The sequence below is a fragment of the Ailuropoda melanoleuca genome, chromosome 3 (assembly GCF_002007445.2).
Source record: "Ailuropoda melanoleuca isolate Jingjing chromosome 3, ASM200744v2, whole genome shotgun sequence".
NCBI lineage: Eukaryota > Metazoa > Chordata > Mammalia > Carnivora > Ursidae > Ailuropoda > Ailuropoda melanoleuca.
In genome coordinates, this window is record NC_048220.1 from 107,332,551 (window position 1) to 107,348,283 (window position 15,733).

At 40.6% G+C, this 15,733-nt stretch overlaps 1 protein-coding gene across 4 annotated transcripts in view; it reads left to right on the forward strand.

Moving 5' to 3' along the window:
* Positions 1-10,624: 10,624 nt before the first annotated feature.
* The window catches only part of HTR4 (5-hydroxytryptamine receptor 4), a 148,126-nt gene continuing 143,017 nt past the window's right edge, over positions 10,625-15,733 (forward strand). For all 4 annotated transcript variants that reach the window (XM_034656917.1, XM_034656919.1, XM_034656916.1 and 1 more), the window contains exon 1: positions 10,625-10,698. In XM_034656917.1, the coding sequence (XP_034512808.1) occupies positions 10,673-10,698 (26 nt within the window). In that variant the 5' untranslated portion in view covers positions 10,625-10,672. The remainder of the gene's footprint in view (positions 10,699-15,733) is intronic.

A 15,733-nucleotide genomic window follows, 5' to 3' on the forward strand; every position in this document is an offset into this window, starting at 1 on the left:
GCACCCAGGTCATCTGATTCTCAAGCTCCTGAAATTTCCATTATGTTGACACATGATAAATACTCTACTTTGCAAGTAAGGGTAGTGATTTCCTTGCTCTGTGAAGATCTGCAGGGTTGGCACTTTATAAAATAACCCGGATCCCTGGAAAATCTAATTTTTGATATGGATGATTTTACAAAACTAATACACTGTCAACATCTTAGAATAATTTATGGCAATGACAGGCTGGAGAATTACCATTTTAGATAACTTTTCACATTGTTCAGAGGTCTTTTATTTATGTCATCTTAGCTGAACTTTATGAGTAGTAGCAGATCTGCAAGACAGGTGGGCTGGATATCTTAACCATACTGAACAGCTGGAAACCTGGGGATTGTAGAAACAACAACACGAGGAACTCAGAGTCTCATGGTACTAAGAACAAAGTAGGGCCTTGGTGAAAATAGCCTCTTTCAAGGGCCAGCAGACACTCTGTAGGTTTTGACGAGCTACCTAAATACCTACTTAATAAAATTGACCTCAAAAGTTGAGACACGGGGCTATTGAGATCCTTCATGGGACAGCTTAGTGATTTAAGGTCTATGCTCTAAAGACACTGCCTGGTGTGGCCTTGGACAATGTCTCCTTTCTATGCCTCCGTTTCTTCGTCTGTGAAATGGGTATAATTGCAGTACTCCTTCGGAGTGTGGTGTGAAGATGCAGTGAGGTAACACATGTGAAGGGATTGGTACTTAGCAGGTGCTCATCAGAGATCAGTTATAGAAATCTGCCATTCTCCTCTCCTGCATGTTCAGCAGGATTCTTCTCTTCTTCGTTCAATGGGCCCCTCTAAAATCAATGGGTCTAGATAAATCTTTTTCCTGAGGGGTTTATTTAGGAACTACTGGAGGGAGAGTGTGCTCAGCAGCTTTTTGGGAGGTGACTTCTTATTAACCCAGTAAAGATGCAGATTCTGCTCGAGAATTTCCATCCAAGCTGTAAATAGCCCATGTCCTTTGAGATTGCCCTAGGATGCTTAATTGGATATGATAATCAGCACATGATATCTGAAGTGGAGAGTTCTGTATAAACTGTTTTCTAACCCAGGAGGTTCAGAAGGACTAGAAAAGAGTGAGGAGAAGAAGTAAATAGGCTGGCAGAGACCTTTCTCTTGGCATGCACAGCAAATACTGCAATCCAGGTCTTTCTGCCAAGAAGACATTTAAATAGATAGGGAAAGCTCTCAGAGGGGATTTCAGAGGTCTATGCTCCCCTGAGTGGATTGCACTCCATCCTTGCAGAGTTTCCCAAAGTGCTCTCCATAAACCCTCTGCACCAGAATCGCTGGGACATTTGTTAAAATGCAGATTCCTGGACCTACTGATTGAGAGATGACTGGCAGGAGATGCCCAAATCTGCAGTTTTGTGAGTGATTTTAGGTATTCTAATGTTAGAGACCCACTGTTGTCAGCAGCATAATTCTGCAAAGTTCAAAACACTAATATTGAAGACTTTATTTAGATGAAATGTACATTTTAGCTGACCTCCTCACAATTCCAGGCCTCTGGGATGGTCGGGGATCCGACGCTCCAGGCTTTCTGAGACTCAGCATTCAGGGGCTTTGCCTGTAGAGAAGAGGGATAATTTCTGTAACCACATCCCAGAGTAGAGGAGATCAGTCCCCAGGTGCACAGCTGCCTTCATAGAGAAGCAGAGTAGGAGACACCCTGCCTCCAATGACTGGGGCACTGCCAAGCTGGAGACCACCTTGTCACAATAGCTGGCTAAAAATTATATTGTGAACTCCCTGGGCACTTGCTTCATAAGTACTCATTTTCATTTATTTTTTGCATCAACCTTGTGGGGTTGGTATTATGCTTATCCCTGTTATACAAATGGGGGCACTGAGGCTAAGAAAAGTAAGTGATTCGTCCAAGGGCGTATAACTGGTAATCAATAGAACTAGGACAGATACCAAGGCCATACTTTGAATCGGGCTGGCAAACTGCCTGGCTGTCTGTTTTTGTATGGCCTGTGAGCTGAGAAGGGTTTTTACTTTTTTTTTTTAATTGTTGAAAAAAAAAATCAAAAGAAGAATACTATTTTGTGACAAGGGAAGATTTTATGAAATTCAAATTTGGTGTGCATAAATAGTTTTCATTGGAAAACAACCACGCACGTTCCTTTACGGATTGTCTGCGGCAGTTTCTGTGCTGCAACAGCGGACTTAGGTAGTTGCAGTAACGACCTTGTGCTCCAAAAAGCCTAAAATATTTGCTAAATGGCCCTCCACAGAAAAAGAAAGAAAGAAAGAAAGAAAGAAAGAAAGAAAGAAAGAAAGAAAGAAGGAAAGAGAGAGAGAGAGAAAGAAAGAAAGAAAGAAAGAAAGAAAGAAAGAAAGAAAGAAAGAAAGAAAGAAAGAGAGAGAGAGAGAGAGAAAGAAAGAAAGAAAGAAAGAAAGAAAGAAAGAAAGAAAGAAAAAGAAATGCCAACCTCTGCTTTAAACCTACGCCAGTGTCTCCCAAGCTTCAGTCAGTTGAATACTACCTTTGTGATTCTCACCACCTTCTCATGCCATCTGGAGCATTATCTGCCTAGCACTTTTCTTTAGATCAATTAGTTTTCTTTAAATAAATTTATTTTACAAAGGAACAGAAATGTGAGTGGAAACNTGCCAACCTCTGCTTTAAACCTACGCCAGTGTCTCCCAAGCTTCAGTCATTTGAATACTACCTTTGTGATTCTCGCCACCTTCTCATGCCATCTGGAGCATTATCTGCCTAGTACTTTTCTTTAGATCAATTAGTTTTCTTTAAATAAATTTATTTTACAAAGGAACAGAAATGTGAGTGGAAACCACTGCCAATTGCAAGCCATAGAAGGTAGCTGTAAAAGCAAATGCAATGCATACAAGACAACGTATCAGATTTCAGCTAGATAGTTGGAACAGATATGGTCACTGTTTATCTCTTTTTCCTTCAGACCAGAGGTACCTGGGAAACCATGGCCCCCTGTGGAAGGCCCTTAACCGTTAAATGATGGTTGTGGGAGTATTATACCCCAGTGACCTCTCCACTTGTCCAAGATAATTCTGAGGTACTTTTACACCATTTCCCAGAGCTTTCATGTGAGATTAAATTTCAGTTTAATCATTCCTCCTTGGCTGCCTCTCAGCCCCCTCCCTGTATCATTACTCCCCAGTCAGTCTACCTGCACCTGCCCAATGAACACGGCATTTATTTAATCCTCACTTCAAGATCTGCTTCTCGGAGGACCTCAGTAAGATAATCGTGTTTCTAGCAAAAGATTGTGAGCTCGAGACCTGTTCTTTTCCTATTATAAAAGGGAGATTACCAAATGTCAGGAAAGTTTCGAAGATGAACTAACACTTATTTGAGTTCTTTTCTTCAACGTAAATAACAGTGATTAAAATAGAAAATGAAAGGAGAACACGTTTTTAACCATATGATCCAACAGTACTTAATGCTGTATCCACCTACTGCCTAATATCATATGCTTTCTCCAGGGGCAAGAGAACCACTCTTGGGGAATTGATGTTTTACCTTAAAGAGTGGTCCCCAGACCAGCAGCATCAGCAAATTTTCCACTCTAAACCTACTGAATCAGAAAGTTGGAAGTGGGGCCCCGCTATTGTGTTTTAACAAGCTTGCAGGTGATTCTTATGCATGCTTAAACTTGAGAACCACTGCTCTCCAGTAAACAGGCTCTTATTTAGTTCTGCTCTCATTGCATTCCTGGATTTCTGCAGAATTCAGAATCATCTCAGACTTGCTTCCTCCCCTCAACCGTGACTGACTGATGGTTTTCTGGCTTCTGTGTGAGCCTCCCACCTAGGTGGACCTTGTTGCTTGCCAAGACACACAGGTCAATAACTGGACAGCTCTGATGTTGGATGACCTACTTCAGAGTGAGTCTCAAACTTCTCTTGAGATTCCATCTCTCCTTTGGAGACACAAAGACAAGACTACTACCTTCTCTAATTATCAAGTAGAACTTTCATATCATGTTATGCCATTCATTTGACAAACACTGATCATGTACCGTGTCTCTTCTCATAGAACCTGTAGCCAAATTAGAGGTGAGACATTCATCAAATGATTGGAAATGTAAATACATAATATATATTTAGAGGAAATCCTTTAAATAACAAATATTAGGAAATCTCTGCCTTTAAAAATATCTGATTTCTAGAAATACTCTCAATGTATTCTGTTCAGTGTTACATGAAACGGAAGTCCGTGTTTCTTCTTTACTTTTCCTCTAGTCCATCCTTTTTCCCAAAAGGTTGATTAGGTATGCTTCTTAAATATTCTCTCATTGTTAAGGGCTATATTCAATATCAGTTTTCTGTCAAAAGGGCAAAAATTTCCAGCTGAGAAATGTGTATTTATCCAGAAAGAATATTTTCTTAATTTGAAAAAAGTTAAAAGCCATTTTGCCTCCCAATTGTACATAGCTACATGGTGGTCCCTTCAGTATAACCGAATTGGCATATGTATGGGTTTTCAGTTATGGGAATGAAACAGATAGAAGGTTTTTCTTTAGGACTAAATCTTTCCAGGTGACTTAATACCAGTGGCATTTTGACTGCCATCCCTAGAAAGACACTTGCTAATGTAGGTCCAACTACTGGAATACAGGCTTTTTTTTTTTTTTGTTAATGGCTCACACACCACCATTTAGATGTCTAGATAACAAATAATATGACTTTTTCAGTACTAATTTACAAAGACAAATTCTTTTAAAGAATATGTATCAACTGAGGTTTTAAAAAAGGTACTGAAACAGTCTTCCACGAATTTCTAATATTTTCCAAAACAAAGTTCCCATAAATAGATGAGGAGAAGATTTTTTTTTTCTTCTATGTAGTGAGAATTTGCACAGTTGCAATTTTTTGGATGATCCACGAATTTTTTTTCACAGTGCTGGTTACTAGGCCTTCATGTTCACTGTGGGATATGGCTGCGGGGACGCTTGAGTGTTTGATCCTGGTGATATTGTGTTTTGGTATGAATGGCCACTAGTGGGTTCGGGCTTAAAGTGAGGAGGCCAGCAAGAAGCTTTTGACAGCTAACTCTTATCAAGTATCTGGCCTTATTTGATTACACTTTACATTGCTCTTCTTTTTGTCCCACCTGCTCAGAGATGTCTATACTTGTGCCCCGTAGATGAAGCCTATTTGAGACTGTTTTTGTGAGTTGAGCATGCATCCTTTTTTAAAACTGGGAAATGATTCAAAACACTTGGTCTTTTTCTGGGATATGAGAGATATAACTGATAGTATAGACTGTCCCAGTCCTATAATGCTATTGGAAGAAACCCTATCCGTCACCAAAATTATAGTTCTTGTTTAGACAATCTTACATACATCCTACTTGAATGTCTCCAATGACAAGCAACTCACCTTTTCAAAATTTCCTTTAGCTTTTGAGAAGTTCTGATTACTTGAAATTTCTCCCTTTGTTCACCCTGCCCAGGACCCACTGGCTCAGTCCATTCTACACTTGGGGGGATTGAGACCCATATTGGTGAGCAGACTTGCTTGAGGATGAGAACAGTGGGTTAGTGGCAGCGTTGGGCTGAGAACCCAGGCCCAGTGACTCCTGGTCCAGTGCTTGCTGCTTCCATTATGTCAAGCTCCCACCCTCAATTTGGCTATTAAGATAAATAATGTTTTACTTATTGCTGACACTTGTCCAAAATAAAGGTATTGGAATATGCCCTTTGATGTAGAAATTTAACCCATGTGAGCATACTCTATGAAGAAACGTGGTCAATCCATGCACAGTTATGCATGAATATCCGCCCATGCAATCAAAACCAGAGGGAAAAAAACCAAAGTGCAGGAAATCAAGCTGAGGTTATGACATAGCTCAGGTTGGCAGATGTTGGCCCTGTACCAAACTACATCGATATTTCACTCCAATAGGTGGGGACTATGTACAGGTGAGCCCTATGCTCGCACTTCTCATAATAGAGATGCAACTACACACCTTCTGTTAACTATTAACAACTGTTCCACAGCAGTCTTTCAGAATATTCCAAGTAAAAGAACTAGGGTAAAGATGGGGTGTACTTACCTTTTGGGTTTGCCCTTCAGGTATTTAAAATTTGTAAGCCAGAAAACCTAGGGTTGGAACCAGCATTGGGTGGCATAAGTAAGATGACCTCTTCCTCCTCCTTTTTTAAGGGAAGATCAATCTCAGTGTATCCAACAAGGAAAAGAAGCTCCAAAGAATCTGATAGAGTTGTATATTGCTGTAGCTTTGCTTTTGTGACAGATAAAGCGTTTTGAATAATTCCGATTGCTTGAGCTTGTCCTAGCCCTGAGAGAAGACTGAGACCTTCCTTTGAACCTCACATGCTAGAAAGTTCTGTTTGACGCTCTTCTTCATGCCCTTCCAAGACTTGCCATGCTCTTTGTCCGGTTACAAGAATCTAGGACTATTTCCTTGAAGGAGACCAACATAGGGCGGTATCACTCCTTGTCCCTTAGATAAGGATACAGCATGACTGTGATTAAAATGCACACGAGTACATGTGGTCTAATTGAATTTCAGATTGGCAGAACTTTTAGAAGTGACATAGCTTATACCCAGGCATAGGAGATGCTCTTAGTTGATTGTGTCTTTAATTGCCTAGGTGGTTAAGGAGCCAGAAATGTAAGTATGCAAGATAAAAACACAAGTTCCTTGCACGCCCCTCTCTCTGTATGCAATCTTCCTGACGAGAGGTGTCCCTGTAATCACGCTTCTGATTAGTTAGCCCTGGTGAGCATGGCAGAAAATAGTGGACTGTGATGGATTAATCAAATCAGGATAGATACGAATCACCAATTTATCTTTTGTTGCTGTTCTTCTCTCTCTGACAAAATGCAGGCTGTCTCAGTGGCTTGTTAAATGGCAATCATTTTAAATTTGCTCATTGGGTTTCTGATGAGCAAGACATAACAATGTGCATTGCCATGAATATATAAGGTTTTCTCCGTGTTGTAACATTTTCAAATGCAGTTTCAATGAATTGAACTTTAGCTAGCTTTTAACTGGTTTTCTTAGCTCCAGTTTTTCTTCCTTCTAATCTGTATATAAATACAACATTGATTTTTCTTGGTCTATTACTCAGGATTCTTTTGGTTCCAAGTAATGGCTGGAACCCAACTCAAACTGGCTTAAGAAGATAAAAAAAAAAAAAAGGAATTTGTTGGCTCATATAATTGGAAAGTTTAGGTGTAAAACTGCCTTAAGACACCACTGGATCTCAAACCTCAAGTTCTCTATGTTCAACTCTGCTTTCCCTGTGGCTAGCTCATTCTCAGACACGCTTCCCCCCCAGAGTGGCATTGATGGCCCCCAATAGCTTCAGCCTGAAAGTCTTAACAGTCTAGCAACACTAGGGAAAACAGAGACTCTTTCTAGCAAAAATCCCAGTGTTAGCTTTCACTAGTATAGCTGGCGAGCTAAGAATTGTGGCTAGGGAGTGAACTCTTCTGATTGGGCAGTGCCAGTCATGTGTTCATCACTGGACCAAGGGATTGAGGCAAGGGAGGGGAGGTTCTCCAAAGGAAAATCAAAGTGCTGTTTTCATAGAAAGAGGGATTCCTTCTCTTCCAGTAGAAGGAAGTGTGATATGATGACAAGAACTCTACAAAATAAAGCTTGAGTTTTGGAAATCACAGATCTGGATTCTGTTCCCAGTTTGGTCAATTGTCAGCTGTGTGACTTTGACAAGTCAGTTAACCTCTCTGAGTCATAGTATCTTCATCTCACAGTAGGGACAAAGACTCCGAGGTTGGAAGAAGAGGAAAAAGACAGTGTTTGGCACTTGCTAACACTTAGTAAAAGGTAACTAAATAGATGAGACGGTTTTTTGCTACTTTTAAAAATTACAGTATTCTACCGGAGTGGTCTATAGATTACCTCCCAGTAGGAAAATCACAAACTCTCAAACCTCAGCTTCTTCATTTGCAAAACTAATTAGCTATTTATTTGATTTAACAAATATCTATGAGGAGAATGTAATGTACCAGGTATTTTTCTAGGCATTAAGGATATAATAGTGATCAGATCTCTAACTATGCCCTCTTGAGACTACTTTCGTGAGGAATACCAATTACTAACAAAGAAGCAATAGAGTATATATAATGCATGTGCTAGTAGGAGAAAATAGAGTGGATAAAGAGGATAGAAACTTCTAGAAAATGAGGTCTGAAAGGGAAGACTTCAATGAGGAAGTGACAGTTGAGCAATAGATAGGAGGCAACGAGTGAAAAGGCCCTGAAGTGAAAACCTACTTTTATGGCCAAGGAAAGTAGCAAAACCAGTAAGCTCAAGGGCACTGAGGGGGTGGGGCATGGCTAAAGTTGAGGTTGGTGAGGAGCTGGGTGGGGCCAGATCACTTCGGGTCTAGTTGGCCATGACAAAGAGTTTGGATTTTTATTCTAAGTTTGATGAGAAGCCACTAGAATTTTATGCAGGCAAGACGTGATTTGACTTACATGTTTAAAATCCCATTCTGGCTCCTGTGGGGGCAAGAGATGATAATGGAGCAGGCAGGAGAGCAGTTAGGGAGGGTGTGGTGGGATCCGAAGAAAAGAGATGGTGGTGTGGACCAACTTGCTGGTTCTGGAGGGAATGAGAAAAACTCAGGTTAAGGAATCATTTTCAAAATAGAGAGTATGAATTTGCTGACAGTTTGGTTGTAGGATGTGAGAAAAAGAGGTTGTTTGTTTGAGTAACTGGGTAAATGGTGGGGCCATGTGCCGAAATGGAAAGCACTAGGGGAGGATTAGATTTTTGTGTTGGGAGTGGGAAATGTGGAGTTCAGTTTGAAATGCTTTTTATTTTACTTTAAAAAAATTTTTTTGAGTAATCTCTACACTCAATGCGGGGCTCGAGCTTACAGCCCCGAGATCAAGAGTCCTGTGCTCCACTGACTGAACCAGCCAGGTATCTCTGAAATGCTTTTTATTTTAAGCCATGGGAATGGATGTGATCACATCAAGAAAGATATTAGTAGAGGAAAAAGGAGGATGCATCCTGTCATTTCAATAGTTAAGGCTTTGTACTTAAGTATTTCAAATAAAAGATTATTCTGGGTTCAAAAATGTAAAAGAGATTGAAGTAGACAGTGCTACTTTACCTTGGTTCAGAGTAGGGGATTCAGAGTCCTGGAGGCTGAACCTTCCCCACACCTGCCCCAGACTCAGAAATGCCCACAGGAGTCCTTGATAACCTTTGAAGCTCTGAAGAACAAACACTGGAAAACACAGAGAAATCTACATCCTTTCCAGCTCTAGTGGTCTGCCATTTTCTTCCTGGTGGCTGGGCAAATGTATTTGGTCCACCCTGACCAAGGCATCCAAGGGCCCAGGCTGAGGTTCATGGTTCTGTTTGTAGATAAACAGATTTATAGTTTCTTCTTGGTAAGATTCGATTAGAATATCAGCAGATGGAATTATAGAATGTCAGAGCTGGAAGTGAACCCAGAGATCATCTCCTCCAATCCCTCTGTTTCCTGAGCAGTGGATGATGAAGCTCGAAAGGGAAAAGGGACTAGCTTAGGGTCACCCCCAAAGAAGCAGACCGGAATCTGCCCCTACATTCTGGGACTCTCCATGGTGTGGAACAAATGTGAAGCAAAACATAGGAATTCTTCTGAAAAATGAAACTACAGTCCGTTACAAGGGCCAACTCAGTGGAGATCAGTGAGTACCTGCCCAAGAAAGTGTGTCAGGTCTTCTGATCTTCTGAGAGTCCATGGCAGGGGAACTTTTAGTAGTTTCAAAGTTAACTTCCCTTCAATTCGGAGTTCTTAGCCTGGAGTTCATGAATGGGCTTCGAGGAATCATGCGCCCGTCTGGAAGTGTGAATGTATGAGCATGTCCGTTGATTTTTTTCGGGCAGGGAGTTCTCAAGAGTTTACTAGATTTTCAAATGGATATATGGTTACCTAGCCTCAAAAAGAATTTAGAAAAGAAAAACCAACCCTGAAGATCTTCATAGGAAACAAGATGGCTGACCATTCTAGTCAGTATACCATTTTAATCATAACAATGTAGCAACTTCTTTTACTAGCTAGTGTCCTAATGCAGATAACGTGAGTAAGCTGTGTTTCTGGGAAGAGCAACAAGTAAGAAGTAAACTGATTAGCACAGAGTAAAAAGAAGTACCTCGGTGTTGTAATCTCCAGGAGATTAATAAAACAATAAAGGCACTACAGTACTCAGCTGTGTCGTACTTCAGGGTGCCAGTAGCTTTTTGTTGTAGTATGGTTTATTAAATAGTTCTGATACTCTACAACACAAATCTTTTTTTTTTTTTTAAGATTTTATTTATTTGAGAGACAGAGCACAAGCCTGGGGGGGGTGGGGAGGCAGAGGGAGAGGGAGAAACAGACTCCCCGCAGGGCAGGGAACCCGATGTGGAACTCAATCCCAAGGCCCCGGAACATGACCTGAGCCGAAGGCAGACGCTTAACCGACTGAGCCACCCAGGCGCCCCCAAAACAAAAGTCTTAATAAATAGGAAGCCATGACTACCTGGCATTTTTTTTCCTTAGCAAGGACTTATATTTTCCTAAATTAACTCATTGTCTAAACTTTTTTTTTTTTCTTCCACATCTAGGACCCTGTGGGGACTGAGATCCAGCTCACCCATGCCTATTTCCTGTAATGGATGAACTTGATGCTAATGTGAGGTATATTATATTTCTGTATATACTGTAATTATGCTGCTGAAATTATGGCCATTTGAACTATGAAGTCTCTGAAAAATCTATTGGGGTAGAGTTACAAATCCAACAGATGTGGATTTTCTTCAGTGTTTCATATGTAATCTTGAGTGTGATGTTGTTTGATTAGTAGAGGCTTTTTTTTTTCATTTCTGCTTAAATGATAAATATAATACGGCTAGAAATATTTCCAAGTGCTTTTACTAAAAGTCTGCCTTCGGAAAGGCAATGTAACATGAAAATAGATATTCATCTCTCTAATAGGAAGAAAGACGATGTATTTAAGTGGGGGTAAAAATAGCTTAAGAATGTCTCTGTGTACATCAAAACTTTAGATATACATTCAGATAGTGTTTTATAACAGGTTCTAGTCTGCCCACTTTTTGCAACCAGGTGATTAGATTATGTGACATGGTGGCTGCATGGTATAGCTACGTAAAGTTAAATGGTTTGGTTTGGTTTTCCTGTCATTTCCTGCAACCCTTGGAGATCAGATAATAGGACGGCTCCTAAGGAAGATTTTCTCTGAAGGTTTGCTGCATTTTATTTGGCACAATCAAATAGGGTGAAGAAAGTGGTATTCAATAAGGCTTGAATGTTATGAACTGGCATTTGGGGGTGAGCATTAGTTGTCCATATCAACAGCTGGAAGACATTCCGGAAAAAACACATTCCGGGTGCAATCATGGGAGTGGTGCCTCTTTCACTTGAGACCTCTCAAGCACATTTCAGGCATAGAGCACAGGCAGTGTGCTTCTGTGTCTGATGTAGTACAAGGCCGTGATAAAAGGGAGCTGTCAAATATCTTGACAGAAAGTCTAGTGTAATGTGACTCGAGCTGCAGACAGTACTATCACCCCAAACCCGGGAATTCCTTAAGGGCAGAAGGTGTCTCATGCCTAATTCCTGGCACAGGGTGGGTATTTAATAAAGAACTGCTGATCACCCAGTCATTGTTGATATATCACACATATTTCCAGTATGGTTGTGTTCTAGTCTACCTGGATATGCACAGAGGCTCTGTGTATTTAGCAGTAGAACCTTTACGCTGGCCATAGAAGCATCCTGGACTTTGTTACTTACCCAACACTCTGACTTGGTGCAAAGTCTTAGAACTTTAACACAGATTTTTAGACAGGTGCCATGTGTTTAATTTTCCTCCCAAAGTTTGTGACATTCTTTGCAGAGAGAAAGCAGAGTGGAATCTGGAGAAGCTCAATTTCATTTTTGTTAATTTCTGTTAAAAGGCCCAAGTGGGCAATATTGATGATGATAAGTTATGCCATTGTTTTAAGTTTCAAACACTGTATCAAACCGTATCAGTTGGTAAAATGAACTTCTTTTTGGATAATTCAGATTTTAGGATCCTTAACATTTCCAGCTTTTCAACATTTATTTATAGCAGCATTGAATTCTAACAGTGGAATACAGTTAAATTAAATGGACATTAGCCATTCTCCTGGGTGTTATGGAACAATCCTGCAGAATAGAAGATGATATTGCTCCCCAGAATCTTCTCTCCGGACCATCCTCTCTGTTAGATTTCTAACCTGGTCCCGTCAACATATGTTCATCCTCGCTCACTCCCCCTCCCTACCCACACTATTAGTAACATGCAAATGCACGGACATTCCACTCATATCCTCCTCAGTCCAGCCTCTGGGTGGTATTTTAGGCTCACACACACCAAATTGTGATGCACGGATCCCTCATAATGCATAATGATTTTAGGTGGTATATGAATATCTTTTTTTATTTTTACAGAAATAGTTATTTTAAAGTAACCATATCATGGTGAATAATACTATTTTGGCGCTTATAGTAGTGAAATACAGTTTTCTTTCACACTACATTCATTTAAAATGTAAAAATAAGTTTATTTAAAAAAATGAAAGTAAGTTTGTATAAAGAAAAATATTACGTAATTTTAAAATATTCATTAGTCAAAGGATGTGAAAGAATTTATAAAGGTACTATGCCAATGACTAGGGTCTAGAAACCAATGTTCTAGGTATAATTAGATAGAATAAATTTCAGTATTTTAAGAGCAGGAACTGGAATTTTTATTTATTTATTTATTTTTTGGTAAGGAAATATCTTCAGTTTGTGAAGTGGCCACATAAAATGAGAGCCAAAGGCTCTAGGGCCCTTGTACAGGAGAGGAATTTTTCTACTTGCTCTGAAGACAGGAAAGTGAGTGCACAGAGGGGGGAGAAGGTTGGAGAAGAGAAAAGATTCAGAGAAGAGATGATTGGGCACTGCTTGAAAGAGCATGAACCATTCAGTGTCAGGGTGCTTGTAAGGGACCCTGAGAGAAGTCAGGTGGCAAATCTGTATTCGTTTGTTTGTTTTAAGTGTGTATGGTATGTGTGCTGACCTCTCCCGGGCTCCAGTTCTTGAGAAAAATTTTCTAGCTTGACTAGGAATTGAGAGTTGAATGCTGACTGCGTATGAGCCAGGAACTTAATGTGTATTAGCCCATTTAATTTGTAAGCCACCCTGTGAGGCACTTGCCATTATTACGCCTGGTTTAGAGGGTGTGGGAACAAGGGCACAAAGAGGTGAAGTAACCTGCTCCAGGCCACATAACCGCACTGCCTCCACTAGACTACACATCTATAATGGGACTGTATGTGTGCGTGAGTGTGTATTAGTGACGGGGCTGACACTCCTGTCTGGGTAAGTGTGTTTGGAAGGGAGAATGCACGTACGAGAATGAACACTCAACAGGCTCAGGCTGGCAGAAGAGCACGCATGCCCGGGAAAACTTCAGAAACCAGAGGGAAAAGTTTTAAAAGCCCTATGGGCTGTAGAATTAAGAGACTCTGGCCAGTTTTCCCCTGATATCAGGGACAGAGAGGTCCTAGTTGACATTTAGGGCTAAATAAAATGTCATAACATTTAAGTATTTTCTCAGGCCCATACTGGCCACTTCATTTTTCATTTCTTTGGTTTCATTCAGTTGAGTTTGCTAATTAAGCTTGATCCTTGCCATTGTGTATCTATCAGTGTTCTTGGCTGCAAGCTTCAGAAACTAACTTGCTCACGTGTTCAGAGGTAACCTTGGGGAAGCTGCAACTTACAGGGACAAATAATTAATGGTAAGAATGCTGTGCAGGACCAGGCTTGCAAATAAACAAGAACTTTGGGAGTTCTTGTAGAGCTGGGAAGTGGAATAATGGCCAGCCACAAGAAGAAGTGGGCACTTTATTTCTGCATCATGGAGAACGTCCATCCATTTTCTTTTTCTTTTTTTTAAAATTTTTAAATTTTTAAAATTTTTATCTATTTACTTTTTATTTAAATTCAATTAGGCAAGATAGAGTATATCTTTAGTTTTTGACATAATGTTCAATGATTCATCAGTTGAGAATATCACCCAGCGATTATCATATCACATGCTCTTTTTAATGCCCATCACCCAGTTACCCCATCCCGTCACCCACCTCCCTTTCTGCAACCCTCAGTTTGTTTCCAGGAGTCAAGAGTCTCATACGGTTTGTCTCCCTCTCTGATTTCTTCCCATTCAGTTCCCCCCCTCTTCCCGCACCCCTAATGTCCTCTGCACTATTCCTTATTTTCCACATATGAGTGAAACCATGTGATAATTGTGTTTCTCTGATTGTCTTATTTCACGTAGCATAATCCCCTCCAGTTCCATCCGTGTCCTTTTTCCATGTGCTACCCAAGAGGCAAAGTCCTGGGAGATGACATCTGATTGGAGGAGCTAAGTCATGGGATCACTTGCTGTCCCGCTTTTATAATAGGAGGCAGGTACCACTCAGGAAGATGACGTACGATGGAGAAGAGTTAAGTTCTCCAAAGAAATTGGTGTTTCTTAGGAAGAGGGAATGGAGACCGGGTAGCCAAAATATGACCAACGTCTAATCCCATTTGTTTTGTACCAGTTGGATTTATCTACAGTATTTAAATAACACTGCTCTGTGTATAAATAGAAATAAGTGAGGGTTCTTTCATTTGTTTTATGTACATTGATTAAGCACCTAAACCATATAAGTGTCTTTCCCTTAAGCGTGTCGGTTGCAGAGAGCAGTTGATGTAGGATGGGTTGACTCACAATGAAAAGCTGGCAGTGAATCAGGCCTTGGACAGAGGGAAGTGCCTGCCAGCCCTCTCTCCTTTGGTAAATAGTGTTTCACCAACCTACCAGTCAGCAGGCAGATCTTTCCAGACCATCTGACAGGCACCTGATGTTGTTTTTTTGCTCTGTTTGCTTCTTGTTGGGGTCCTGGAGGAGACAGCTTGTATTCTTCTTGAAGGGTTGAAGAATGGAGAATGGAAACAGTGGCTTTGGTGATTTCGCAGCAGATACTCTTCATAGAGCACCATTGGCTTGGACTTGGCAGTGAACCTGGTGGGGCCTTACCCGAGGGCTATCCCTAAACTCATGATAACTACTTAATGATGCCCTAAAACACTTACTGACTTCAGAGATAGCCCGTGCTTTGTATTTTGTTTTAACTACCAGATTCTTTTTTTTCCTTTTTTTGAATTATGTTCAGTTAGCCACTGATAGTACATCATTACTTTTTGATGTAGTGTTCAATGATTCATTAGTTACGTATAATACCCAGTGCTCATCACAACACGTGCCCTCCTTAATGCCCATCACCCCAACCCCACCCTCCCTCCCCTCTCAAACCCTCAGTTTGTTTCCTGGAGTCCACAGTCTCTCATGGTTCATCTTCCTAACTACCAGATTCTTCCCACTGACATGTGGTTTTCCTCAGCTCAGGTATGATCCCTAAAGCAATCCAGGTCCCCCCCCCCCTTCCTGCTGTTTATTACAGTTAAAAAGTGTCTGCTTTCTAAGAATTTTTTCTATTAATTTCTAGTTTCAGAAAGTACAAGTTTCAGACAGGAGATAACATACGAAGTTACTCTTTGAAGATTTCTCAAGATAAAACCCCCAGACTTTCGGTGGTGAAAAAATTTATTTTATAGCTTAATTCTTTTTAGCTGTGGCCTCCTCCTACTCTTG